Below are 27,108 nucleotides of genomic sequence, written 5' to 3' on the forward strand. Positions count from 1 at the left end.
GGTGATCATAAACACGGCCTGTCCGGGATGGGCAGTTTTGCATGCAACAGTTGACGGTCATCAAGATGATGTACCAGTATGGTAGCACTTGCCGGGGGTGCACCCACCATCTCCAGAGCTGTCACAGAGCTTACAAGGTAGCCAGCAAGATAGCATCATTTGCCTGGCAACGACGCTCATTTGCCTTTATGGGGGAATGACTATAGACTCTATTCGGAACGTCTTGCTACAACGTTATGAATGTGAACCTAAAGCTTTGAAGCAGATGAAGGTGCCACGAATGGCGTTACTGCAGCAACCAGATGAACAGCCCACTGTATTGACACTTTTATGGCATCTCATACTCATGTAATGCTAGAAATAATTACTTTCATTCAAAGTCAGAAGCACGAGGTTTATTAGACATTCACCATCTGCGGGACGGGCTGAAGCAGAGATGACACAGGCCTGGATGTAGATAGGTGGTCAAATTTGCAACCTCATCACCAGTCCGGACTAAGAGAGTCCATTTCATCGCTGCCATCTGTACGTTTAGAGCTGTTAAAACGCCAAAATTTACACACACTCTCTGAAAAGAAGCACACAGAAAGAACACGCTACTTTAGGCCTGCCACAGAGATTGTCTGACTCGTCAAGAAAGTCCCGATCGGGGACTCCCAATAGGAACTCCAAATGCAAAATTTTAGCAGCTTGCGTGCACTGTGCAGTGCAACAACCACGGCTTTGTAACACGTATCGAATCCTATATTCCTACCATCCCACCATACGGTGAGCCTCGCTGAGCCCTGAAGTTGACAGGAAGACAAATGGGCCTTCTTGTGGGGGCCTGCTAGCTCTCACATATGGCGGAGCAACAGAGCCGGGGTGGCTAGCCTTCGAGAGGCAGCAGGAGTGAAGCAGCGCCCTTGAGTTTGCGCCCAAGCAGGGCGGCTGCGGCAGCTTGCTCTGCCTTGAATTCTGTGACGTTGCAGCCTGGTATCTCATGCGCGAGAGTTCCCCATCTGGACATTGGCACACCAGGCACCCAGCAGGGCTGAGTCCCCAGGGGACCATGGCCACCAGACTTGCCAATGAGCTGCGCGTCATAGCACACAGCTGTGGCGAGGAGAACAAGCACCACCTGGCAGGATCAGCACAGCCTGTGTCAAACCTGAGAGATCACAGTTTTTGGGCAGATTGCCTTGAGGCTAGTAGGACTGCCCAGGTGTGCCTGGAATCCGCAGTAAAGAGCCGTGGGTGGGTATGTCGGCCTAAGCACTGCACATCCTGTCTTTATTGTTTATACAATATCCAGGAGAGTTTGCCGTTAGGGCTGCCGTCTCACCAGTCCTGGAAATTGTCTCGCCATCTGGGCTATTTTCGGGGCCGTCACGAGCTCCTTCTCTCTTCACAACTGACACCTACATTATCAAATATTTCAAGAGGATATAAGACTAACACCCCGCGCCATTTGAGCAAGACAGTATCAAGGGCGTCGGGGCAAGCAGCTCGACCTACCTTGCGAAAGCTTGCAAGTTGTTGAAACGAATTGTTAATGTAGAGGATTTAGAGACAAGGATTTTTCCTCACTCCGCTGATGCACACCACTTCACCGATCTTTATTTTTATCTCGTAGAGTTCACTGGATCGTCGCTTCAAAACCGGACAGCCACTTTTGAAATTCCAAAGAAAGCCAATTTAGGCTTCCCCCAATAGCCTCCCAGCTTGGCATAATACTGTCAAGGCAGCCCAAGATGGGCTGCCCAATTTCCAGGTGTGGAGATTGTGGTGAAGAGATCAGTTACACAAAGGTTATCTGTGACAGATCATCTGTCCATCCAAAGGATGTCACTCCGCATTTGGCAGATGTGGTCAGTTTTGATCCGATCAAAACTGAACAGAGTCTGTACTGTGACATGTCCGCCTTCAATGTTGGCGCTGCATACTGGTCATAGCATTCTAGCTGCACTGCACTGCCGCTGGCAGCCCATCATCATGACCATCATCATGCTGAAGGCATGCACAGCAAATCCCGGACGCAAAGCTAGGAGACTCAATTTAAATATCACAGTTCCAAGTCTTGTTCAGGCACATTCTTTCCTTAGTCTGAGACCAGCCGGCCAGGTCACAGGAGCACGCTTTGAAGTTTGGCTGCCACAGCAGCTGCCCAAAGGCGCTCCCGCTGTGAAAGTGCGCGCGGCCTGTCTGACCACAGCAAGATGAACCCTCTGCTGACTTGTTCCGACGTGTCTTCTGTCTGAGATCCACTGTCTCCTTCCACGCTGCTTCTGTCTCCCGGCTGGACGTCAGCAGGGAGGGGCCGTAATGCCTGGATGAGAAGGCTCCCCGAGTTTTCAGGCAGTAGAGACCAGCTGTTCGCTCCAGCCTTCCCAATTGACGCCTGGTCTGGCAGATACACAGACTCTCTGTCTGCAAGTACCTTGAATAATGGACCGTCTGGGGTGCTCATCTTCGCAGCTGCCTGCAGTCAGCAACCACACTTGTCACATAATTGATCACAGCTGGTAGTACAAGAGACCGCTTGACATCAAACACGTGAACAACTGGCTGTACACAAAGAGAGCGCCTCACCCTGCTGGCATCTAGGAGGGAAGCAGGAGTGTTGCCATGCACAGCCGCTGGGCCCACAGCTCCCCTCGCAAGCCAAAGCTTCCCCCTATCCGCCACAATCATGCCCCTGCTGTTTGTGTTGCGCAGGAGCGCATACGAAGCCCATGCAAGCTCCTGCCATCACAACAATGTAGCAAGTCATCACGATGCTCTGAGCTGTCCAGCAGAGATGTCAAGCCAGCTACTGGCTTGCAGAGGTGGCTCTCACCGTCTTACACCTGTCGCTGGTGTCATCGGCAATCTGGAATATCTGAGTGGAGTCTGACGGTGTCTGCGAGCTTTTGGCAATCCTGCCGCGCCCGGGTTGCGCCTCCTGAAGGCGACTGCCGATGTTCGGCGTCGCGATACATACTGCTGACAGCAGACTGCCCAACACCTCTGTCCTGGTCTGTACATGCAGATGCAAGACCTCAGAAGCCATCGCACAGGCTGCAAAGATACATCTGCGACGAGAGTTTCATTTTCAAGGTGAAGAGACAGGAAATGCCCATTCAATTGGTGTATAATGAAGGCATCATGGGTGGCATTGCACAGCCTTGCGGCATGCGCCAGCCAACCTGAGCGCTGGTGGCTTCGCCCTGATCAAGGAGGTGGTTCACAATGAGCAGAGCTGCTCCAATGAAGCCCACCACTCTGGGAATCAGCGCATCATCAAATCCCGGAATGCCAAGGGTGAACCGGAAGACTGCAAAGTCTGTCTCCTCGAAGCCAGCACCTGCAAGCATTCATGTAGGAAGAATTCAAACCTTGTACCTGTCACCTGCCCCATCCAGCCCCTTGAACCAATGATGAGGTCATGAGGCATGCGCCCTAGTACATTGGGACAGATCTGCAGACATTGCCAAATATGTACCCCAACACAACGCAAAAATGAAAAGAAGACTAATAATATTCTGCAGAAAAGGATCAAAGCCTTCCCAAACACATCAGGGAGTGAGAGTATACCTCTCCAGGAGTTGGACAAGATGAAATTGGTCCTTCCTGGCCTCTGCAAGCCAAATCAGTTGTCACATCGTGTGCAGGTCTAGTACTTTCATATAAAAAAATCAAATGCTTGGTTACTTTTTTGCTCACCTTCCTCGTGAGGATCAAGCGTGTCGTAAAACTCTTGGCTAATCGGTCGTCACGAATTAGGAGTCCATTAAATCTGCAATAGCAATGTACCGCTCCTGAATTAATTCGATCAAGAATCATCGTCAAAGAATAGGATCAAAGAATATGCATGCTCATCTTTTTGGTAGAAACCACGTCAAAAAACGGCGTTCCCTGCACAAGGTCATCAATTTGATGGAAGAAGGGATGCCAGCAGAAGCAGCCTGGTGGTTGCAAGGTGGAAGCGGTCGCACCAGGGAATCTACAGGAGCCTGCATGTCGCAGCCCGGATCCGTACAGACTCTGTCGGGGACAGTGACTGGCAGGGGCCCCCGGGGGCCGCCCCTGACTCAGCCGCTGCATGCGGCATGCCAGGTGGTGCGATCAAGTGCTGCTAGATACAGCACCTGCTATTAATGCTGAAGTGGCATCGAGGCTGAGGACTTATTCAGGCAGATTCATATTGAGACTGCTGCAGCAGCTGGAGCTCGAGCTGAGACAGACTTTGATGTTGGCGCACCTGCTGCATGCAGTTGGAAAAGGTATCTAGTTCAATAAAAGGAGATGTGAACGCCATTTTCTGACGATACTGCTAAATGCCTGCGTGGCCTCGGATCAACTACGTAAGCTTACATTTGAGAAGCTGACAGAATCTGACAGGTCCCCATCAGCACCAAAGGACCTTGCTTTGGACTATGACAGGCGCAACCCCTTCCACACTGAAAATCCCACCACGACCTGAGATTGCAGTACCATGTTCTTTCAATCGTGCACACACATACATTTCATTTCCTGCATGTTATTGCGTCACGGCCAGTCATAAACGCAACCCTTCCTTGTATCGATCTGAACATGTTTGACCATGCAGCACTTGACTGCGTTTCCAGTATCTCAGGTCACTTATGTAACGACTCCACCGAGGCGTCTGCTTGCTGTCGCCGCACGTCCTCATCAACTCAACAACAGTTTTGTCCCCTCACCGCGTTCAGCACTCAGTCAATTCAGTCTGTGTCACTTGCGCCCTTTTCTCCGCTTCGGGCCCTTTTGAGCTGCTGTAGCCTTCCGAGCAGCGCCCGCCCCGGGGCTTGCTGCTTGCACTTTGTTGCGCGCCTGCTTGGCGGCCGGCGGTGCCTCGCTCTCCTTAGGAACATTTTGGTCCTGTTCCAACATCCCTCACATTTACCACACGGTGGCTTGACTGTAAGCAGCAGACACCAAAGGCAATGCCACAGTATGAGTTGCGTAGACGGGAGGATGGTGGGTACCTTGTTCTGCAGGAAGGAGGGGGCCCGGTACTCCTCAAACTGTTCATGGGGGCGGTCGAGGGAGGCCAGCTGCAGGTCAAAGGGCTCACTGGGGCTGCTCCCCCTCATAATGACCAGGTTGCCATTGTTTGCCAGCTGCAACAAGGCAGAGAACAGGCGCGACACCTGCACAGCATCATTTAATATGTCTCAGCCACACCTCCACACAGCCCTATGCTTGGGGAAAGCTTTCAGTTTGCTGAGGGTGCTGGGAGTACATGCAGGCAGTCAAGAAATATAGCATGGAGATCAGTGCATGTTGGGCTTCAATCATCACCATACCTGCCACTTGTGCTCCTTCTTGGCCACGCTCTCAAAGGTGACCGGCCCAACCTTCCCAAGCCTGAGCTCCTCCAAGTTGGACGGGTCTGACAGGCTCATCTTCGCCAGGTCCTCCATGATGACCTCTCCATACCTGCCCACATTGCCCCACACAGTTCACACTCTGTGGGCTGCCCACATGACAAATACCCCAAGCTACTTTGCTCATCAACATAGGTGAGGCACGAATCGTGAGCAGCAAGGCAACAAGGATGTTCTGCTTACAAAATCCTGAACTCTCGCAGTTTTCTCATTTCAAATCTTACTTCCAACCCTTTAAATTCTTCAAAATGCTTGTCTGCTCAATAAAATCTGCTCAACAACACGTAGAGAGGTCAGCTGCGCACTGGTGGATGTCAAAGTCGCCGCGCGCGTCCTGCTCGGCCAGAACAGGCGCCAGCTTGTCGCGCCAGGTGGCGACGCGCGCCGCCAGCCCCGTCTGCACCTCCGCCGCCGCAGCCGACGCCATCAGCGCCTCTATGTGTGCTCGGCACAGATCCTCGTAGCTGGGCTCCTCACCCTGCTCAGTCACAGGGTGTGCTTGCTTGTAGTCGCTAAACCCATTGAGATTGCCAAAGAATCTGTCACAAGAGGTTCCTGAAGGGATTTAGTGATTTCAGGTAGAAAAGGGCTCGGCGTTCTGATGGTCCTGCTCTTGTGGGCACTGACTTTGCAGGAAGGATCGCCAAATGATGATGCTTGAGAGACAATGAAATGCTGCGAAGCACCAGCGCACCTGGTCTGTGGGCTGCCAAGCTCCGTGCACGCCTGTATAGGCGCCCTCAGCGGCAGCCTCTGCCAAGGCATCGACATCCATGTCCCCACCGTCATCGTCGTCAAACGGCGCTCCCTCTCCAAAGTTGTCATCGTCATTGAAGTCTTGGACCCCCCCTGAGCAACATGACACCCAACTGCATCTCTGGCATCACTCAACTTCTTCACCAAAGCTGCAGTCAACATGGTGACACGTCGGCAGCCCATCCAGCACCCGCAATGAAAGGAGACGACAAGAAAAAAACCCTACCGTGAGTGTCTGCATCTCCTACAATACACCCTCCCGTCACTAGAGTTGCCACTCAAGCATGCTACAAGGCCATCACATGCAAGACACTCAAGAGCAATTCCTATCAAGAACCATTACTCACCGTCATTGTCTGCATCCTCCGGGTATGGCTGGTCGCCGTCGTCCGCCAAAAAGGCGCTCAGCTGCTGTTCCTCAGCGCCGTCCTGCGCGTCCCTCCAGAGGCGTTCCCTTCTATGGTCCCTGTCCCCTCTCAGCTGCGCCTGCTCCATCGCCGCCCGCGCCCGCAGCACGTACTCGAACTCCGGGAAGGCCAGTGCGGACGGGCCAGCCGGCCGTGGCGCCGCGAACGCTTCGGGCTCCTGCACCGGCGCCTTTGGCGTGCGCCGTCGGCTGCAGCAGCAGAAACTGTGCTGGTCAAGCTCCACATAAGTACCTGACCCATGGCCCAGCGCAAGGCTTTCCAAAAAGGCCCTTGCAGTGTTTCATGCTATTACTTGAAGTCGCTGTTGCTGTAGACTGCAGGGGTGTTCCATTGAGGAAAGGCTTTTGACGAGACTGAGCGCACCTGCGCGGCTTCATCTTCCTGAAGGGCTTCTGTGGCAGGCAGCCGGCGTCGTGGGGGTCCAGCGGCGCATAGGGGTCGAAGAGCTCCCGCTGTGCCGGCTGCGCCCTCTCGCGCGCATGCCTCACCTGACCCTCCTCAACTCCTGCGCAGCATCATAATGGTCACACCTTTGTGCCCACGTTCAGAGCTTCCACGGCATCTCTGACAGCGCAACATGGGGCTTGTAGAATATCGGTAGCAAACGGTGAAGGTGCTGGACTACACAAGTGGGACTGAATGCCGGTGAACTGCAAATTGTAATGATGGGCACAGGCATATCACCTTCTGTCCAGGTCTGTTCCCCTCCAGCAGTCTGCGAGGCCTCTGGCGGCTCATAGTGCTGTACGGCGCCACCGTCATCGTCGTCGTCCGCACCAAAGCCATCCCCAGCGTCATAGTGGTCCTGCTCCATCGGCATCCCCTCAGCATGCAAGGGGCCTGCCATGTCCTCCCTGCCATGGCTGTCCCAGTCCTCTCCTGCACAGCATTCTCGTCAGCGACACCTTGAGCCATGGAGTACACACAGCGGGTATTGCATTGCCCTGCCCCACTTGATACTTTTGAATTTTGGTGCGGTAATCTTCAGAAAGGTGCATGTGGTCACCTAGCAGGTGCTGTGAGTTGGACGGTCCCACAGCATCGCACAGCCGCATCTGCTCGTCCATGTGATCCCCATCGCGGGCCTCAAGCAGCAGCGCCCCAGACTTGTGCACGCTGCAGGTGGCGATCTGCCAGCAAAGTGACTCAGCATCAGCTTCGCCATCCATTTGCGTAGGGGAATGTGGCACAGGGGCAAGTCTAGCTAAGACATTGTGTGTCAGGGTGCCGCCTCACCCTGTAGGAGCCACCTTCGCCATCATTGTCCCCACGACCTGGATTGCAAACCTGTCTCAGACCAAGCTCACAACTGCTTGCAAATGCGATCATTCAGGTAATTCTACCAGTAGGACTCTTTGCATCACCTGAGTCCTCCAATGCCAGAATCACTGCTGGAGGCTTTGTTGGCAGTTCCCGTGGTGCAGCATTCCCTTCCTCCATGTCAATGCCAGCTCCCTCTGCGACATGGTAAGCTCATTTGCATTATATAGTACATCATTGCATGCAACGAATTCTGCAGATATGTCGTCCACATCTGGAGCAGAATGCCAGATGCAATCATTCCTCTGCACACCTTGCAGCACATCATCCAGGTTGAGGAAGACTTCTTCATCCTCAAATTCGTCCACATCATCCACCGCTTTCTGGCCTCCAGTTCCAGTCTGTTTCCTGTGGTAGATCATCGGAAGATACGATGTTCTGTGCCATTCCACAAGGTTTTGATTGGTAGACAGGGACGCACAAACCAGAGTCTGGGCCCTCACCTCTTATCGCCGATGAAGTTCAAGGCTTGGAACACCAGGCTGTGCAAATGCTCCACCTTCTTGCTGTATACGCAAGCTGATCCCTGGATGAGCAAGGCAGCTGCACAACACAAGAGCACTCACTCAACAAGCATGAGTTTGAGGTCCTTATCATTTATGCCTTGATGTAATCTCACTTGACAACTTTGAACCTGAAGATACTTATCATTTACCATGTGTTTGAAGACCCATACCTTCTGCAAAGTTTAGGTTTGGTCCGCCATCGAAGGAAAAGGTGATTTGTTCCAAGACTCCCTGCATAGCAGATAAAAGGTTGTCAGGATGTTGTGAGCGGATGTTTCGAGCTAACCAGTGTAAGATCGGCCGAGACACCTCTTACCAGGTACTCCTCGAGTTCATTTGCTATATTTATGTCCCAATTGGCTGCGAGGTCTCGAATGGGTTGCAGCAAATGTGTGAATTTGCATTCTTCTGGTTGTGAGCTCAAGGTGCTCATAGTAAACTACTGTCAGACGTGAGCTGGGCCCGGTGGCATGTTAGGCGTTAGCTTCAAACAACGCAGAAGACGTCTTGAAATTTTATAGGTGCAAATTTGGCCTGTCCTTGTGCGTGGGCCTGGCTGTGTCTTCTGTCTTTCAAAATGTTTCCTATGCGTTCCCTTTAGGAGGGTCTAGAATGCAGGGCTTGTGAACCCTAATAGGCAGGGCAGAGGTGCAGGCCTTCTGCTCTTCCGCAATTTGAAGACAGGTTTCGAAAACTCTTTGAGAGGAAGTTAGTTTTCTGTGCTGTCGTAGTATCGAGCAGGCTCTCAGCATTTCTTCCTCCTGACTCAGAAGAGACAAGTGCCTTCCCCACTGTTTGGCGTTGCTTGCTTGCTGAGTCCCTCCTTGGACAGGGCTATTGAAATCTGGCATGGCAGCAGATTTCCTACCACATTGATCTGCCGGGCAAGATGTGAACAGCACATCTACTTTTTGCAAGTCGGTAGTCACCGTTAGGACCTTGACAAGATGGGCGACCACCATACAGCAGGGACGCTGGTCTGGGTCAATGACTCCCAGGCTGGCTGGATTAAAGGAGAAGTGCAAAGAATGGAGGACAAGAAGCTCAAAGTCCGCACGGAAAAAGGGGCAGTTGGTCTCTACAAACCAGAAGACTGCCCCCTCCAAAATCCTATGTCTCGTATGGGTGTTGAGGTGAGCTTCGACAAATGCAAGTCGAGCAGATATTAGTTATTTTCCATTTGTCGAGGTGATTGCATGCTTGACATGCATCATCCACTGGGAAATCTGCTTCGTCAGGCTGGGGAGTCTTGTATCCTTGAGCAGTCTTGTCCTCTATAAATACTCTCCTAAGGAGCCCAATGGATCTGACAATAATGTGGTTGTCTGCAGGACATGACGACTCTGTCCTATCTCAACGAGCCAGGCGTATTGTGGAACTTGAAGTGTCGATATGTCCTGGATGCTATCTACACCTACACAGGGTCAATTCTGATTGCAGTCAACCCATTTGCTCGGTTGCCACATTTGTATGGCCCCCACATGATGGAGCAGTATCGAGGCCGTGATTTGGGGGAGCTGTCGCCCCATGTCTACGCCATCGCAGATGCGGCATACAGACAAATGCGCTCTGAGGCCAAGAGCCAATCCATTCTGGTGAGTGTATCCCACGATCGCACTTTCATGGGCTTATGTGGCCTGTTTGTCAAGGGCACGGATCTTGACTTAGTCTGGGAAGCGAGACACCTTACCTTGTACTGACCTTGCACAGGTGAGCGGAGAGAGTGGTGCTGGAAAGACAGAGACTGCGAAGCTCATCATGCAGTACCTGGCCTGGATTGGCAATGGAGGTGTGCTCAGCGATGGGGAGAGCGTGGAGCAGCAGGTCTCCCTCTCACCTGGCTGACACTCTGGATGACAATATGCTTCCATCATGTACCACTATCCTAACGCTCCATGAGAACCTGAACCCACAGCATTTGATATCCTATCTCATTGTAAATCTGGGAAGTGCAGGTGCTGGAGTCCAACCCTCTGCTGGAGGCATTCGGAAATGCCAAGACGGTGCGGAACGACAACTCGTCGCGCTTCGGAAAGTTTGTGGAGATCCAGTTTAACAAGGCCGGGCGCATCAGCGGCGCGGCCGTGCGCACCTACCTCCTGGAGCGCTCCAGAGTGGTGCAGCTGACAGATCCGGAGCGCAACTACCACATCTTCTACCAGGTGTGACTGTATGCCCAACATGGCCGGTATTTACTGAGCAATGGCGACTTTGTCGCCCAGCTCAGACAAGGGGACCTGGCGTTTTGAAGTGCTGCCATGACAGCTGCAAGGAATTGACGGGTGCACGGGTGCGTGCAGCTGTGCGATGGTGCGAGCAGCAGCGAGAGGCAGGCTTGGCAGCTGGGGCAGGCCAAGGACTTCCACTACCTGAACCAGTCCTCCTGCTTCCAGCTCAAGGACGTCAACAGCGCAGAGGAGTACAAGGTACACACTCCCAAGCGACAGTGCTGAGAATCAGGGGGGACGCGTTGCCATCTGCTGAATGGGACGACAATACGATGAGCCTTTCAAGCTTCTTGATTGTGCCATCTTCGCTCTTAGGTTGTGCAGCTTGTTTGAACCTGGTGAATTTATGTTGGATGGGTGTGCTGTGCAGCGGACAAGGCGGGCCATGTCACTGGTGGGCATCCCAGAGGAGGAGCAGCTGGCAGTGTGCCAGACAGTGGCAGCTGTGCTGCACCTGGGGAATGTCTCTTTTGTGGACGGAGCTGAGCAGGACTCGTCCAAGGTGGCGCCGGGTGCTCCCCAGCAACACTTGGAAGCTGCCGCGAAGCTGCTCGGTGTGGGCGCTGATGGGCTTGCCCATGCCCTCACAACGCGCACACGGCACACCACGGACGGTGCGGCCTTCTCGTGTAGCACTGCATTTCAACATGCCACAATTGCTACCATTCCTGCCTATCGAGTTGGTAATACCAATTTTTCGTTTTTTTCTACTTTTTATCTTGTACGGTATGTAATATTGCTCTGCAGTATGGAGAACATTGTGGGGTCGCTTGATTAGAATGGAACTGGGGAGAATATTTCAGGAGCAATTCTTGAGGGATGTGTGCCTGTTCTGCCAGGCCCGATTGTGAGCCCCATCGATCGGAAGGCTGCCACAGACAACCGCGATTCCCTGGCAAAGACCATCTACTCGCGCTTGTTCGACTGGCTGGTTGCTAAGATCAACACCTCCATTGGCCAGGACCCCAACGCCGTGTCAATGGTTGGTGTGCTGGATATCTACGGTGCGCACCCACATCTCTTTCCCAGCTCTTTCATGAGTTCTCTATACCCTTGTGCATGCATTTTTTGGCAATACCTGGAGAGTGGTGTTATGGAGGACATGGAAAAATACCCAGAAGCAGGGACTCAAACATGCCGTGTTGTTTATTTCAGGCTTTGAGTGCTTCAAGGAGAACGATTTTGAGCAGTTCTGCATCAACCTTGCGAACGAGAAGCTGCAGCAGCACTTCAACCAGCACGTATTCAAGATGGAGCAGGCCGAGTATGAGCGCGAGGCCATCGACTGGTCCTACATCACCTTTGTGGACAACCAGGACGTGCTGGACCTCATTGAGAAAAAGCCCCTGGGCATCCTCGACCTCCTCGATGAAACCTGCCGCTTCCCCAGGGTGAGCATACCACCCCCCAAAGGCTCCACCAATTCAAACTTTTCGTAATTCTCTGGCCATAAGTAACCAGATGACATTTAGGTAAGGCACCCTAGGACAGGATGCGTGGGCAGGGATGTGGAGAAAACTAGCCTGACTCATGCACAGGGGCAGAATTTGGATTGTAATGCCCACACCTGTATGGCAGTCATGGGCTGGCGCCCGCATCAGCAATCATGCCTGGTGCAAGAATGCACTGTTTGCACACAGTGCAACAGTGGGTTGATGGCGGTTCAATGTGCTGCCACATGCATTTCATGCAGTGCAGTTCCCATGGGCGGGGTGCGCGTCTCAGTGGCATGGGTGAAGATTTTGCTTATCAGTTTTGGTGTTCATTGTGCAGGCCACATATGCAGACCTGGCCAACCGGCTGTATGCATCGCCGGAGGTGAGCGGCTCTGCGCGCTTCAGCAAGCCCAAGCTGAGCCAGACGGGGTTCTCCATCGAGCACTACGCCGGCCCCGTCACCTACAAGACCGACTACTTCCTGCCCAAGAACCGCGACTTTGTGGTGGCGGAGCACCAGAACCTGCTGCAGGCCTCCTCCCAAGGCTTCGTCCAGCTGCTGTTCCCTCCTGAGGCTGAGGCCAATGGCAATGCGGTGCGCAAACCCACCCCATTCTGCCACACCTTTACAGGGCAGTCAAGTTGTACTGGAGGTAGGAGACATATTAATGGCAGGGCAAGAAGGATGGTGCTCATGTGCTGGAGTATGGGGTGTGGTGAGATTACAAGCTGCGACTGATGATTATTCTGCATGTGGGGGGTGCAGAGCAAGGTGGGGCAGGGGTACAAATTTTCGTCGGTGGGAAGCCGCTTCAAGCGCCAGCTGCATGACCTGATGGAGGCGCTGCACAAGATGGAGCCCCACTACATCCGCTGCATCAAGCCCAACAGCTTCAACAGGCGCGCCCACCTCCATCACCTTTCTCATGCACTCAACGCAAGCTTTCTCAGGCTGCTTTGTATCTCCACTCCTGCTCCATTTTAATCGTCAAGGGGTGTCTGGTCAAGTAAATTTCCTGTTGGGAAACTTTTTCCATGTTGACATACCTGTAGCTGCCCTTGTCAAAGCGAAGGGATGCTGACCAGGTGGTTTGACGGTGTGCAGGCCGATGGACTTTGAGAACTCGAACGTGCTACAGCAGCTGCGGTGCGGGGGAGTGCTGGAGGCGGTTCGTATTTCCTGCGCGGGCTTCCCCACCAAGTTCCCCTTTGAGGACTTTGTGGACCATTTCTGGAACCTGGTCCCCGAGCTGCTGTCCCGCGACGACCTGGACGACAGCGCGCTCGCCAAGGCCGCCTGCCAGAAGGCCAAGCTCCAGGGCTTCCAGATCGGCAAGACCAAGGTGCGCGCTGGATTTTGCCATCTCTTTGCGTTACAGCCTCATTTGTTGCAGTTTCCTGAAGATTGTGCTCATAACTCTGGCTAACTTCTGTCCACCACCTGTACTGGAATGCTCGGGTGTGGCACTGCACTTGATGCCCTTTGGTGATGGAGGGTGCTCTTCCTCTGGCTATGGAAACCTTGCAGGAGAGGTGTTATGGTGTTTGACAAGTGTCCAAGCTGCTGCTTGTGGAAAGCTGATGGTATGGGGGTTGTGCGGCAGATCTTCCTGCGGGCAGGGCAGATGGCGGAGCTGGACAAGATCCGCACAGAGCTGCTCAACCGTAGCGCCATCATCCTGCAGCGTCACGCTCGCGGATTCGTCGCCCGATCCAAGTACCGCCGCCAGCGCCAGGCCGCCATCACCCTCCAGGTGCCACAGCTCCCCCCTTCCTCCCATCTGCCCCATTTCCACTCACTGTGGCTGTCTATGTTCTGCCGCAAACTGGTGTACCTTGCTTATTTACGGGCGTGCTTTCATGGCAGCCAGACTTGCGACGTGGAAAATATCTGGATGTTGCCATATCTTGACGGTTTAAGACTAAAAGAGGCGGTAATAATAAATGGTCAGCTGCGTTTTTCCAGCGAGGAATTGACAATGATTCCATGTGCACAGGCGGGGGTGCGCGGGTTTTTGGCGCGGGCCGAGGCGCGGCGGCTGCGGCAGTTGGCAGCGGCCACGAAGATCCAGGCGGCCGCACGCATGCATGTGGCGCGCAGCAGCTACCTGCGCACACGCGCTGCCGTGCTGCTCATCCAGGCAGCCTACCGCGGCCACACCGCCCGCACCGTGGCCGCAGACCTCAAGTGCGTGCATTCCTTACCAAGGCCCAACGACTTGTTCAGTTGCTGGAGCTCACGCTGCGCAGCTACTTGCATGTCAATGTGATGTGTCCCCAGCGGATGGTCAACGTGTGTTGAGAGGCTAGCAGACACCATACAGATTCCCGGCCTGCTGCCATACCTGAGTATTGTGTTGCCACCGCTGGGAGTGTCTGATGCGTGGCTGTGTGGCGTGGTGCAGGCAGCAGAAGGCAGCGCTGCGGTTGCAAGCCGCCTGGCGTGGCTACACCGCCCGCAAGAGCTTCCTCCGCACCCGCAAAGGAGTCGTCGCTCTTCAGGTGTGCATAGAGTCCATCTCCTGGAAAGCTCCATTTCCAGATTGAAACGGAAACAAGAGTAATGTGGCAAGGATTTCCATTGCAAGATAGTCACGTACTCAAGATTGTTGTGTTCACTCGCATGCAGACGCGGTGGCGGAGCAAGCTGGCAAAGAAGGAGCTGCGGAAGAGGCGCGCGGAGGCGCGCGAGTCAGGGAAGCTGCTGCAGGACAAGCAGGCACTGGAGCACCGGCTCAAGGAGATGCAGGCCATCCTGGAGACCGTGCAGAACCAGCGCAACGAGCTCAAGCAGCTCTACAAGGTGCGCCACCCGACATACACCCTCCAACCATCTGCGCCTGGCGAAGCCCTTCTACCTCTGCTTCTGGCTGCACCACAGCAAGAGAAGCGCGGCAGCCCTGCTGGTAGAACGAAGTCAAAGATACCTATCAGTTGCTGTACCTCTCAATGAGTGCCCCACATGCCATGAGACAGCGTTGAAATGCAAGGCAGTCAACAAACCAGAATCCAGCACCAGATTCCGAGTCTGAAGAACCTGAAACAGCTTATAAGCTTACACTGTAAGTGTAACATGCTGAGGTGACGGTGCGACCGCAGGAGGAGAAGGCAGCAAGGGAGAATGCCGAGGCACGCGCAGACGCGGTGCGGGCAGACAAGGATGCGGAGTTGGCCGCGCTGCGCGCTGGGCTGGCGCAGGAGACGGCGGCCGAGGCGGAGGCGCGCGCGGCGGCCGAGCGGGAGCTGAACGAGCTGCGCGTGGCCCTGGCGCAGGCGCGCACCGCCACGGACGCCGTGCGCGCGCAGCTCACGGCCGAGAAGATCCAGGCGCAGCAGCGCACCGCTGCCTTCGAGAAGCAGAAGCACGACATCGAGGTGCGCGCCGACATGTTCGCTCGCTGTGTACCTGTGTACCTGCGCTGACCCCCAGCTTCTACAACTTGAGATGCCTTGGAGGGTGTATCCCGGGCGGAATCCATCCTTTAGCTTCCGGGGAGGACAGGATGCTCATCTGGGCTGAGTCAGATAAATCTCTTGCTGCCCACCGATGTGTAGCTGCCGCACAGTGCGATTTGGCAAGCAATATGATCAAGTGTGGTTGGCCCTGTGCGCAGGCCAAGTCTGCGAACGTGAAGGACGACCTGATGAACCGGCTGAGCAACGCAATCAAGCAGCGCGACGCCGCGCGCGAGGAGGCACTGCTGGCTGCCGAGAAGCTGAACAAGCTGCAGGAGGATCTGGACAACGGCGTGCTCCAGGGGGCCCCCCAGCCCCTCGGCTCCGCCTCCCCCTCCCAATCCCTCGCCACTCCGCCCGCCTTCCCCGGCGGCGCAGAGCCCGGTCAGCGCTCCCATGATGACTTTATATCTCAGCCTGTAACGTGTTGTCTCTGATCTGCATTTCTGAATGTACTTGCATGTGTAGTAAGCGAGATCATGTGCACCACTTCATCTTCGAGAGTAAATGTCAAATGGCCACAGCAACGCACACAGCACATCTTCAGGTGGGTCATGCATTGGATTGTGCGTGTGATGCAGGGATGCTGGAGCGGGCGCGCAAGTACATGGGCATGCCGGCCTCGCCGGGCCGGCCGCTGCCGGGCATCCCCGACTCCAATGGCACGACGCCCCCCGGGTTGCCCTCCAGCATGCGCACGCCCCCCACCATGGGCGCACCCCTTGGCCCCCGCCCCACAGGTGCCCCGCTCAATAATGGATATCTCAATTCTTCGTATTATGTGATATCTGTAATGCCGGTATTCATGCCCTTTTTTGCAAGAAACCTCACTGTCGTGGTCCAAGGTCTCGCCATTCCTTGTGCCGTTGCTTCTCTGTTCTGTGACTGTGTGTGCTGGTCTGGCAAAGAATTTGCTCAAGGAGGTTTGTGTCGGCAGGCTCGTTGGAGAATGGGGATGTGGCGCACCTCAATGAGGTGGAGCGGCGGCAGCGCGAGTTGCAGAGCAAGCAGCAGCAGCTGCTGCGGGAGCAGCGCAGCGCGGACCAGGAGAAGCTCCTGTCCTGTATAACAGGTGCGGCCTGCCTTATGCCGCTTGTGTAGGTCTCTTTTGGTGCCAATTTTCTGTGTGGTGAACTTGTGGGCGACCGACGAAGCTTGGTGAAGTTTAATGTGGGTGCTGCAGAGAACTTGGGCTTCCACAATGGGCGGCCCACCGCGGCCCTGGTGATCTTCAGATCGTGCTTGCAATGGAAGACCTTCCAGGCCGATCGCACCGTCTTGTTCGACAAGGTGAGCCCCTGCTTGTCCCTGTTTCCTCGTAGAACAGCCGCTGCCACCTGGCAATTTCTTTGATGTGTCGGCCCATGCCCTGCTGCACGAGGAGAAATTCGCGCGACATGGAAAGTCAACCCCTTGTGTTGATGATGAAACTGTTCATGTGGCTGCGTGCGAGCAGATCATCAATGCCATGGGCGGCCAGATCGAGCGGCAGCAGGACAACAACGCCTGCCTCTCCTACTGGCTGTCCAACACGGTCACCCTGCTCTACCTCCTCCAGCGCAACATCAAGCCCGCCTCGGGTGGCGCCTACAACGCCCGACTCCGCTCCCCCACCTCACGGTCAGCCCCGGTTCCCACAACGAACACGAACACGATGTGCATCCATCGTGGCTTGTACAGGGATACCAGCAGGCTGTCGCTCAGTTCAGATAGCGCCAACTTGGGATTGAGAAATGGTCGGAAAAGACATGTGTGCGGCCATGATAAAATATGGATGTTTGGTGCAGGACGGGCTTCTTTGGCAGCAAGGCGGGCTCGTTCACGTCGTTCTTCAGCCGGACGGGCCACTCCCCCAGCTCCTCCCCCATGGGCGAGGCCTCCATCCACGGCGGCGGCGCCGGAAACTTCCGACAAGTGCGTTTGTCGGCCGGATCTTCTGCCCAGTTCACGATATATGACACCCTCTGCACCTTGTGCATGCTTAATAGTTGAGCGGCATTGAGCAGTTGTTGTGCATGATGTGAAGTAATAGCACCTGAAAATTTCAAGCTGGAAATTGCAACTCTGAAGCGCTGCTGTGCTTCATGAGTGATGGAAGGAACATTGGAGCGCAGGTGGAGGCCAAGTACCCGGCGCTGCTGTTCAAGCAGCAGCTGGACGCGTTTGTGCAGAAAATCTTCCCCATGCTGCGCGACAATGTCAAGAAGGAGATTACGCCACAGCTGGCCGCCTGCATCCACGCGCCGCGCGCCGTCACCACGCGCTCGCGCAGGGGGGCAGCCCCCCCGCAGCAGCTGGCAGATTCTGCCGGGTCCCCCGGTGCGGCCGCCACTGCCGGCAACCCCCTGGCCACCCCTCCCCCCCGCCCTGGGGCCCCCCGCTCCTTCCTCGCCTCCCCCTGGGGCCCCCCCGTGTCCCCTCCTTTCCTCCGTGCTCCCAACAGTCCCGTCAATCATTGGATGTTGTCCTGTCCGTGTGTAAGGGGTCATGTGCGTTTTCGTCATTGTGTGCATGCATCTGGCACAGTTCAGTCATCCTCTCTTGAAGTTCTAATTTCTGATTTCTGTGCCTTTGTACAGCAGAATTTTTGCGATTTTTTTCTGTGCTGTCTCGGCCTTTTTTTGGCTGTTCCGCTTTCTGCATACTGTTCAGTCTTTTCAGTTCTTTTCAGAACCATTCTGTTCCCCAACTGTTGCTCTGCCTTCTGTCCTGAAATTTATCTTCATTGCACAGTTTGCCAATGCTCTGTCATGATTTACCAACCTCAGTATTATGCTGTTGAACGCCACACACTCCTTGCAACCTGTGCACTGATGAACCTTGAGCTTATCTTTCATCCCAGTGAGCGCGGCTGTTCCCGGTGGCTGCAGGCAGCCAGATGCTGAGCCCGCACTGGGGCAACATCCTGGGCGTGCTGGACACACTTTTGACACAGCTGAAGGAGGCGCACGTGCCGGCCTTCCTGGTGCGCAAGCTCTTCCAGCAGCTCTTCTCCTTTGTCAACGTGCAGCTTTTCAACCAGCTACTGCTGCGCCGCGAGTGCTGCTCCTTCAGCAACGGCGAGTATGTGAAGACGGGCCTGGCCGAGGTGGAGAACTGGATCCACTCCGCCGGCAAGGACTGGGTCGGCGAGTCCTGGGACGAGCTTCGCTACATCCGCCAGGTCAGCACCTCTGCTTGTCAGGCAGCTGCTGTATGCGGGGCCTGGGAACACAAGATCTTACCTGCTGGGCTCTAAGACTTTGCACAAAATGATAGGTTCTGCCATGTCATACCCTGCCAATCACCTTTTCTGCCAGAATGTAGCAGGGCATCAGCTCGACTGGGTGCAAACCCGACTGCATTGTCTGCATGCTCAGCTGAGCGACCCATGAGAGAGCTGCTGCATGGTACCGAAGAGTCGCATGCTGTTGGCAGTGCACCGTGCTGGCTGTGTGGGGGCTCTTGTCAGCAGAGAACAAATTAATATTGAGGGCTGTGGTGGGTGCGTGCAGGCGGTGACGTTCCTGGTGATCCACCAGAAGCACAAGAAGTCGCTGGAGGAGATCACGAACGACCTGTGCCCCGTGCTCAGCGTGCAGCAGCTCTACCGCATCTCGACCATGTACTGGGACGACCGCTACAACACTGAAACCGTCTCGCACGAGGTGCAGTCTCTTCTCTCCTACGCTCCCCAGTATTTTTTTATTTCACTTGTTTCCTGCCAGGTGGCAAGGTGCATCTGCAGACAAGCTGCAGGTAAAGGCTGCCACCTGTCCTACCCCTTGATGGACCCCAGATTTAAGCAAGACCCAATCAATTTTGGGCACGTTGCTCTGCAACCATACCACCACCCGCAAGCCAGGGAATTGTGTCTAATGGTACCTGGAAGATGCTCTCAGTGTCCCTGCAACCTGTACATAGCAGATGGGCCGTATGGCTGAGCAAGTATTTGGCGGGGCCAGGTGTTGGGGCGGATGAAGCAGCTGATGGTGGACAACAACACGGCGGCCAGCCACAGCTTCCTGCTGGACGACGACTCCTCCATACCCTTCTCCCTCGACGACATCCAAAACCTCATGGACGAAAAGGCGCGGCTCTTCTCATGTGCTCTGGATTGCTTCCTTGCATTTTACTGCTGTCTTTGATGACATTTATCGCCTGTATAGAAGTTAAGAGACCTGCTGCACATTGATGCGACTTGAAGACCTTCAGGGAGGGTCTGCTCTGCCCGCTGGTAGCGATTCCAGCTGCCAGGAACCTGAAGACAATGTCATGGGGATGTGGCTGAGGCTTGTGTGGCGCTGTGCTGTTGCAGGAAATGTACAGCGAGGTGCCGGTGCCCAAGAGCCTGGAGGGCGGCAAGTCCTTTGACTTCCTGCGCCGCGACCTGCGCCGGACGGGCCTGCTGCAGAGCCCCGGCGGGCCGGGCAGCGGCGGCTTTGACAGCAGCCTCCATGGCGGCGGCATGGGCGGCGGCTACGGCGGCGGCAGCGGCCTCTCCGGCAGCTCCTTGCATGGCGGCGGCATGGGCCACCTCGGTGGCGGCATCGGCCACATTGGGGGAGGATGACGTAGTTGTTAATCTGCAGCAGCCTCGTCAGCTGCAGCTGAGGGGCGGCGACAGCAGGCCATGTGCCAGCAGGGAGATGCACCTGCCCTTTGCAGCAAATGCTGGAGAGGAAGAGCAGGGGGCGCAAACGGCTGAAAGGGGCAGTCATGCTGTGCTCCGTGAGCTCTGAAATGACACACACTTAGCTGCAGGGACAATTTGCATGCACCCTTCAGGACAGTGCAGGCGCGTCTAGGAATTGATGCTGCTGCTCAATGCTGACAGCATCTGTCAGCCGTGGCCTGCAAGGACTCGTGCTAGATTATTTGTATCTTGCGTCAATTTTCGAGGACATTATACAGTGTTTTGGTGGACCACAGAGCGGTGATCTTTCGGTGGGTGAGATGACTAGGGTTGTATCCTTCTTGGCAGGGAGTTGGTATCTGCAGGTTGCACACAGTGCTGACGTTAGCAGGCACTGATACCACCAGGAAGGCCAGACAGTGGCAGGCTGTCTAATTGTTGACTTCTTTGGCAGGAGACAAGGACATCAGGCATGCTTTGAATCACAGGTGTTTTTGACAGCACAGAACTGCAGAATTTGTTGGTCGAATTGCATGCATGTGCTCTGCGGAGACGTTGCATTTTTTGCATTACGCCTGCTCTATAGATGCCTGATTATGTGATTAGCCCTGCATATTTTTGGTCTGCAGAGGTCAATATCAGGTGCTTGCAAGGCACCTTTGTACTATAATGGGCAACCTCATATTTTCAGCGCTGGGTGAAGGTGATGTACAGTCATGCATTTAAACAGATGTTGATCAAATCACCAATGAACAGGTCTCACAGCCTTGAATCCCAAATGAGGTCTGTCATTTTTATAGCAGTTGGCATGATTCTGCCCACTGCAGCATGCAAGGAAAACAAAATGAAGCGCAAAAGGGTCATCTAGACAATGTTGACGCCCCGCCCTGCCACCACTTCCCCCATGACAAATGCTTCGGGGTCGTGCTTGAGCGCAGCACTGACGCTTTCCTTGTCAACTATGAGCAGCATGCCCACGCCCATGTTGAAGGTACGGAACATCTCCGACTCCGCAACGTTGCCAGCCTGCAGCAGCCGCAGTTGGCAATTCAGCCTCTACTGAAGCAGAACTCATGAGCATTTTCAGAGCCATTGCAAGGAAAAGTAGCTGCAAATGGGGCGGTTATTATGGCATTGCTCGAGTGATGCAACAGCATTTTGAAGAAGGACTTGCAAGAATAGGCCAGGACGCACTGATTGCAGCCATTGGAACAGCGGGGGGATCTCCCATGAAGCCCTCTCTATCCTGAATCCCAGGTCCTTGTCCTTTGGCACCACTCGCGGGATGTTCTCAGGGAACCCTCCACCAGTGATGTGCACCACACCCTACGCACAATGACTTCAAAAATCTTTCCTTATAGTCTGACACAACCCCGTTGTCACAAGCTTGTGTCCCTACAGGCTGTACTCATCAGCATATCCACTGAAAGACCCACAGGCCCACATGAGCGTCACCAGGCTCACCTTGACATCTGCGATATCTATCAGGGAAAGCAACCGTTGTACGTAGATGATTGTGGGCGCCAACAGAGCATCTCCAAATGTGCCACTGCCCCAGGGCGTCTGATCTCCAAGGTCAGTGTTGGACACCTGCACATACGATGAACCACATCATGCTGTGTAGAATACTGCCCCAGAGTGAGTACCCAGGTCCTGCTCTACTGCTTGTGAGCCAGATCTGATCATAAAAGGGGCTGAATTGCAGAGAAGAGTGCTCCAGTTGCAAAATCACCTCCAGGATTTTGCGCACGAGGGAGAAGCCGTTTGAGTGGACGCCGCTGGATGCAAAGCCCAGCAGGACATCTCCCTCCTGGATGCAGCTGCCATCGATGACCGCCTCCTTCTTGACAGCCCCAACTGCAAATCCTGCCACGTCATACTCCCCTGGAGAGTAGAAGCCTGGCATCTCTGCTGTCTGCACCAACACAAGCTCGATTCTGAATGCCCGCAATGAGTTTTAAAATCCTTGACGGAGACTCAGGATTACAGAGGCAGGCACTCTATGAGGAGCACTGTGCAGAGCCCATACCTCACCACCAAGCAGTGTGCAGTCGCTCTGCTTGCAGCCTTCCACGATGCCCTTGACAACCTGTTGGCCGATGAAAACAGTTGTGTTACGTGTTAGGATCACAGAGAGATAAATGTTCAAATATTTGTGGCATTTTAATTAGGTGTCATTTATTTTATACAGAAGGAGAAACCCACCGCCTCGGCAACGTCAACATCCAGCTTTCCAGTGGCATAGTAGTCCAGGAAGAACAGAGGCTTTGCACCGGAGGTGATGATGTCATTGACGCTCATTGCCACCAGGTCAATGCCAATCGTGTCATGTTTATGCAAGTCAAAGGCAAGCTTCAACTTCGTCCCCACACCATCGGTGCCAGCAACCAAGTAGGAGTCCCCTGCATCACAATATATCTTAATGAGGCCATCGACCACTCTCAGCATGATCTCACATTTTCATAACATCTTCAAGCTAGTTTACATCAGAGAAGGGGTGTTGCACACACCAAAATATCCATAATATTTCGACGTCAACTGAGACACATCGACAACTTACCGAAGGGTACAAAGCCGCTAAAACCCCCTATTTGAGGGTTCAACTTCTGTATTCTTCTTACAAGCTCATTTCCTGCATCAATGTCCACGCCTGCAGTCCTGTAGCTGAGCTGTTCACTTTGTGCAGCTGGGCAGCAAAGCCGCAGACGTCTTGTAGCGACTTGTTTATGTAGCACAGACACCGCTGGGAACCTAGATGATGTAGAGCATGGTGATGATATTCTGGTGCTCGTATGATCAGGCCTACTCACAAAGATTCCAGAAGACAAAGGGAAAAGTAACGACGCCATCAGTTAGTGGTCAGACGGCTGCTGCACAGTCTTCGGGACAATAGCTCGTTCACATATATTTGCCTCTCATGCCTGTCCAAAGGATAGCATCTGCGGTACTGTTTCGAGAAGAGCCTTGTCCTCAACAATATTTTTCATATTTTTTCTTGACGTGCGTCAGGAACGCCTACGAACGCCATCCCCTCATGAGGTGATCACCTCCCATTGTGCAAACTGCAAGAAACCCGTGTGCTGCTTTGCGAAAGACTTCCAGGCTTGCCATGCCACTGGCCACCCCATGACCCCATGTTGGGCCACATGTGCAACATGACCCATGCAACACTGACAAACCATCATGGCAAACCATATGATATGGAGCGCTCCAGCGGCCGTCATGACTGCTGGCTGATCAGTACTGCCTTTGGCTTGGTTCTGTGATCTGCCGGAGCTCAAATCAGGAAACTTGCGTAGTCTGTGCAAAGGCTTCACCCCGGGGGGCAACTAAGACTCCATGCACTACTGAGGATATCTATCGCTGGTGCCAGTGCATGCATTCAATGGCAAGGCCGTCAAAATAACCGTTGGCATTCCAGAGAGTCTTCGGGCCTTATGAATATGGATGTTACAGTCATAGATGGCATTCACAGAATAAATAGTACTCATATGTTGTGGCAATCCGGACAGATCTGTCCTTATGAGCACCTTATGCTGGATGATCCTCATGAGCGCACGGATGCCCACCACCTGATTATCTTCCACACCACTCCCAAGAAGCAATACCCTGCAACACACTGATAATGCCCTAGCGTCCTGAAACCCCAATTCCTTCACATTTGGATGCAAGCAACACCTATCCCGTGCTGGCGGAATGTTATTGCAGCAGGGACGTCATACAGAGGTCTCCAAGAAACAAGTAGACGGATGGCTGACGTCATCAGGGAATGCCAGGCACGCAACGGCCCACTAGCATCACCCAGCCTGTGGGTGATCAAAAGCAGATGCCAGCCCTAATAGACCATTTAATGCCGGCACCCAGATTGCATCAAGCCAAGGACTGCAGAATGCAACATACACAGATGGACTTGCAGTGGCAGGCAGCACGCCAGACACCAAGAACATTTCTAGGCTCCCCCAGGTATATTCCCAGCCCCTTGCGCACCAGATTGCCAGTCCTACTATTGTTCCCTATGCAAAGTTAAGCGCTCTATAGACTGTCCCAACTGCTCCTTGTCACGCGACAAGCCTTCCCCTCTCGACAGGTATATCCCCAAAATCCAACATACACCAGCTCTCCACGAACGGCACATCATCGCTCTGTTGCGCTTGATCTCTTAAGACAGGCACATTTCGACATCCGGCTATGTACACCAAAATATCAGCGTCCATCCTCACTCCTGGTCCTTGCTTGCCTCAGTGCTGCTATCAACTGTGCTGGGCGCTGATATCTCTCCAGAGCCCTCCTCCGAAGACGTCACCCCAGCCTCCGCCGCAGGCGTCGCAGCAGCCTTGGCAGGCTCCGGCTGCACAGCAGGGGTGGCCAGGACGGGTGGCACAACAACGGCCGCAGGCAGCTCCGGGGGAGCCTGGCCGGCCAGGGCTGCCGCCAGCTGGCCGAGCGCGGCAGCGGCGTTGGCCGCGGCGGTAGCCGCGGTCACGTTCTGCTCCGTGGAGCGCTCGCCGCGCTCGGCCGGCGCGCCGGCCTCCGCGGTGCTGTTGACCGCAGTCGTGACACTCTCCAGCTGCTGCATCACGGCAGCCGCCATCGCCGTTGCCGCGGCGGTGGTCGCGGCCGGAGGGGCAGCCGACACGACAGCCACCGCAGGCACGGGCAGGCCGGTAACTACAGCGGGCACTGCCGGCGCGGGGGCCGGCACCTCCGGGGTGGCGGCGGCCGGCGCCGCCGCTTGTGGGGGCGCCGTTGCAGAGAGCTGGCTGGCCGAGGGCGGCAGTGGGGGCAGCGGCGAGCTCGTTGGTGGGGACTCGTTGACTGCTTCCATGGCCTTGGATGTCACAGCGGCAACCTCCGTGGACAGCGAGGTCTGCAGGTCAAAGCGGGGTCAGTAAGTGGTGTGCTTAGAGAAAAATCGAAAAAGCTGAGACAAGGTGCTTTGAAGAGTACTCAAATAATAAAACTTGCATCTGATTGAAAAAACTCCGTCCACCATAGTGAGGCAGCACAAGGTGCAGGTGCAACAACCCACCTGCAACGAGACACTGTTGGCAAGCGAGGAGCTGCTCTGCATCAGCTCCGGCGGAACCAGCACGCCGCTGCGCAGGCACAACTCTCGCAGCATCCGGCAGCTCGCTTCAGACTCCTGCAAGACCACAACACCAACATAAGTCACCATGTCCCGGGAGCAGCACATTCACGGCAACACGACATTGGCGCCAAGAGAACATCCAGCCATGCACATCAAGCAATCTTTCTCACACCTACCTTGAGGGACTGGCTGAGGCGCCCGTTCTGGACGTGGTGCTCGGCGTTCTTCTTCTTGAGCTGTTCCTTCACGCGCGCGAAGTCGTCCCGGTCCACAGCCCAGCTGGCCTTCAAGCGCTCCTTGGCCTCAGCAAACTCTACACGCTCCCCCTCCCTGGCGCATGACACTCACCCCTCAGCATGTGCACACTGCCGACTCAGAGTCCCCCTTTTCACCAAACAGCAGTATTCTGACGAACGGGAGGAAAGTGGAGGTCGGTGAGGATGTTGTACCTGAGCGCTTTCTGTCGGGACACCTCTTTCTCTAAGCGCTCCGTCTCCTGTGCCAGTCGCGCCACCTCCCGCCGCATTTTCTCCGCTGTGGCGCTCTGTAATCACACCCATGCACTCAGACACATGAATGAAAGAACACTGCAGTGCAATATTCAAGACAAACAAAGGACTTGTGATGCTGGCAGCCAGAATGCAGAGGACACAGCTGGCGCAGCAGGGGGGTGAGTCGCTTACCGAAACGACACCCTCCGACTCGGGAGTGTGGGACTTCGACAGGGAGAGGCCGGCCGCATCAATAGAGCGCTGAGCCGTCAAGACCGCGCTCTTGGGAGGGCTGAAGGGCGGGCTGCACACGTCCGCAGGGCCCAGGTGCTGGGGGAGCGACGGCGGCTTCATGAACCCTGCCACCACAATCACATGGAATCAGCCCACTCCCGCACAGCCTCTGCAAGGCTTTATCGACGTCCACAGCACAAAGGTCCTGAGGGGATTGATCATCTTTGACATAAGGCCTGGCGTGACATAGATTGAAATTGGGGGGGGGGGGGGGGGGGGGGGGTAGATGCATGTGGTCCCCACCTGTGGCACGGGCAGCGTCAAGCAGCGGCTCCTGGTTGACCAGGGAGGGCTCCTGCTGCTCGCTGAGCTCGCTGAGGGCGGCCATGGAGCCATTGGCTGACACGCCGCTGGGCATGCGCACGGGCACAGGGTGCGGGATCGCCCCCAGCATGCTCCCCTGGCCAGAGTGCTGCGACGCCAGGCTCTCCAGGCTGATGCTGCCGCGCTGCTGCAGCCCGTTTGTCAGCACCCCATGCTGGCCTGAGGTGTCCAACCCAGGTGTGGCCCGGTGCTGTGCCACGTCGTGCAGGCTGGCGAGCAGCGCTGCATTGTGCTGCGCGGAAGCAGAGTCCATCCCGAGATGCTGCGGGGCCGCGTGTAGGCTGTTCATCAACCCTGCAGCAGCATGGGCTCGCTGTGCGCTCTCAGCCGCATAGCCATCTAACAGCCGCTGCTCATGATCCACCTGAGCCTGAGCCTGAGCATGCGCCTGGGCCTGGGCCTGTGCAAGCAGGTTGTTGTAGCTCGCCACACGCTGCTGCCTGGCGATCCCCTCCAGGATGCCCTGCTGCACGGGCTGGCCAGCCATGCCCTGCGCTGCAAAGGCTCCCTGGACATGGCCTGTCAGGCTGTCGAAGACCTCCTGCCCCTGCGAAGATGTTCCCTGCAGAGTCATGGACTCGAAAGGCGCCAGCAGCTGCTGCTGCTGCTGCTGCTGTTGCTGCTGCTGCTGTTGGACATGCTGCAGGCTGTACATGCTCTGGGAGACAGGCTGCTGCTGTGCCTGGCTGTTCAGGCTCTCATAATAGGAATGAGCTGATTCTGGCAATCCTTGGGCAGCCATGTTCTCGTAGGGAACATCGAGAGCTGACTGCTGTAATGCCTGCCCAGGGACGGG

At 55.1% G+C, this 27,108-nt stretch overlaps 5 protein-coding genes across 5 annotated transcripts; 1 reads left to right on the plus strand and 4 right to left on the minus strand.

The window, feature by feature from the left end:
- Positions 1-868: 868 nt before the first annotated feature.
- On the minus strand, positions 869-3,335 carry COCSUDRAFT_61709 (hypothetical protein; the record flags this gene model as incomplete). Its single annotated transcript, XM_005649983.1, has 5 exons — positions 869-1,120; positions 2,216-2,461; positions 2,572-2,724; positions 2,819-2,998; positions 3,168-3,335. The coding sequence occupies 5 exons, from the start codon at positions 3,333-3,335 to the stop codon at positions 869-871; spliced, it is 999 nt and encodes a 332-aa protein (XP_005650040.1).
- A 1,378-nt stretch (positions 3,336-4,713) lies between these two features.
- Positions 4,714-8,235, minus strand: COCSUDRAFT_61710 (hypothetical protein; the record flags this gene model as incomplete). Its single annotated transcript, XM_005649984.1, has 12 exons — positions 4,714-4,860; positions 4,968-5,132; positions 5,289-5,421; positions 5,675-5,847; positions 6,064-6,218; positions 6,473-6,741; positions 6,917-7,058; positions 7,238-7,432; positions 7,560-7,683; positions 7,790-7,827; positions 7,918-8,010; positions 8,127-8,235. 12 exons carry the CDS (start codon positions 8,233-8,235, stop codon positions 4,714-4,716), a joined length of 1,743 nt encoding a protein of 580 aa, XP_005650041.1.
- A 1,091-nt stretch (positions 8,236-9,326) lies between these two features.
- Positions 9,327-20,051, plus strand: COCSUDRAFT_61711 (hypothetical protein; the record flags this gene model as incomplete). The annotated part of the gene is made up of 27 exons (XM_005649985.1): positions 9,327-9,428; positions 9,711-9,974; positions 10,090-10,203; positions 10,335-10,541; positions 10,680-10,805; positions 10,978-11,221; positions 11,447-11,611; positions 11,763-11,998; positions 12,381-12,638; positions 12,810-13,002; positions 13,130-13,386; positions 13,648-13,797; positions 14,041-14,231; positions 14,449-14,545; positions 14,673-14,846; positions 15,143-15,418; positions 15,658-15,883; positions 16,081-16,239; positions 16,437-16,571; positions 16,683-16,789; positions 16,956-17,119; positions 17,287-17,413; positions 17,614-17,929; positions 18,370-18,662; positions 18,994-19,146; positions 19,444-19,585; positions 19,771-20,051. 27 exons carry the CDS (start codon positions 9,327-9,329, stop codon positions 20,049-20,051), a joined length of 5,157 nt encoding a protein of 1,718 aa, XP_005650042.1.
- Positions 20,052-20,978: 927 nt separating this feature from the next.
- On the minus strand, positions 20,979-22,963 carry COCSUDRAFT_13206 (phosphoribosylformylglycinamidine cyclo-ligase; the record flags this gene model as incomplete). The annotated part of the gene is made up of 7 exons (XM_005649986.1): positions 20,979-21,140; positions 21,309-21,440; positions 21,579-21,704; positions 21,847-22,029; positions 22,144-22,203; positions 22,320-22,516; positions 22,675-22,963. 7 exons carry the CDS (start codon positions 22,961-22,963, stop codon positions 20,979-20,981), a joined length of 1,149 nt encoding a protein of 382 aa, XP_005650043.1.
- A 1,367-nt stretch (positions 22,964-24,330) lies between these two features.
- On the minus strand, positions 24,331-26,967 carry COCSUDRAFT_40728 (hypothetical protein; the record flags this gene model as incomplete). Its single annotated transcript, XM_005649987.1, has 6 exons — positions 24,331-24,981; positions 25,144-25,257; positions 25,380-25,533; positions 25,653-25,747; positions 25,887-26,053; positions 26,232-26,967. 6 exons carry the CDS (start codon positions 26,965-26,967, stop codon positions 24,331-24,333), a joined length of 1,917 nt encoding a protein of 638 aa, XP_005650044.1.
- Between the last annotated feature and the right edge of the window lie 141 nt (positions 26,968-27,108).

This window comes from Coccomyxa subellipsoidea, assembly GCF_000258705.1.
Source record: "Coccomyxa subellipsoidea C-169, whole genome shotgun sequence".
NCBI classification, from domain to species: Eukaryota; Viridiplantae; Chlorophyta; class Trebouxiophyceae; family Coccomyxaceae; genus Coccomyxa; species Coccomyxa subellipsoidea.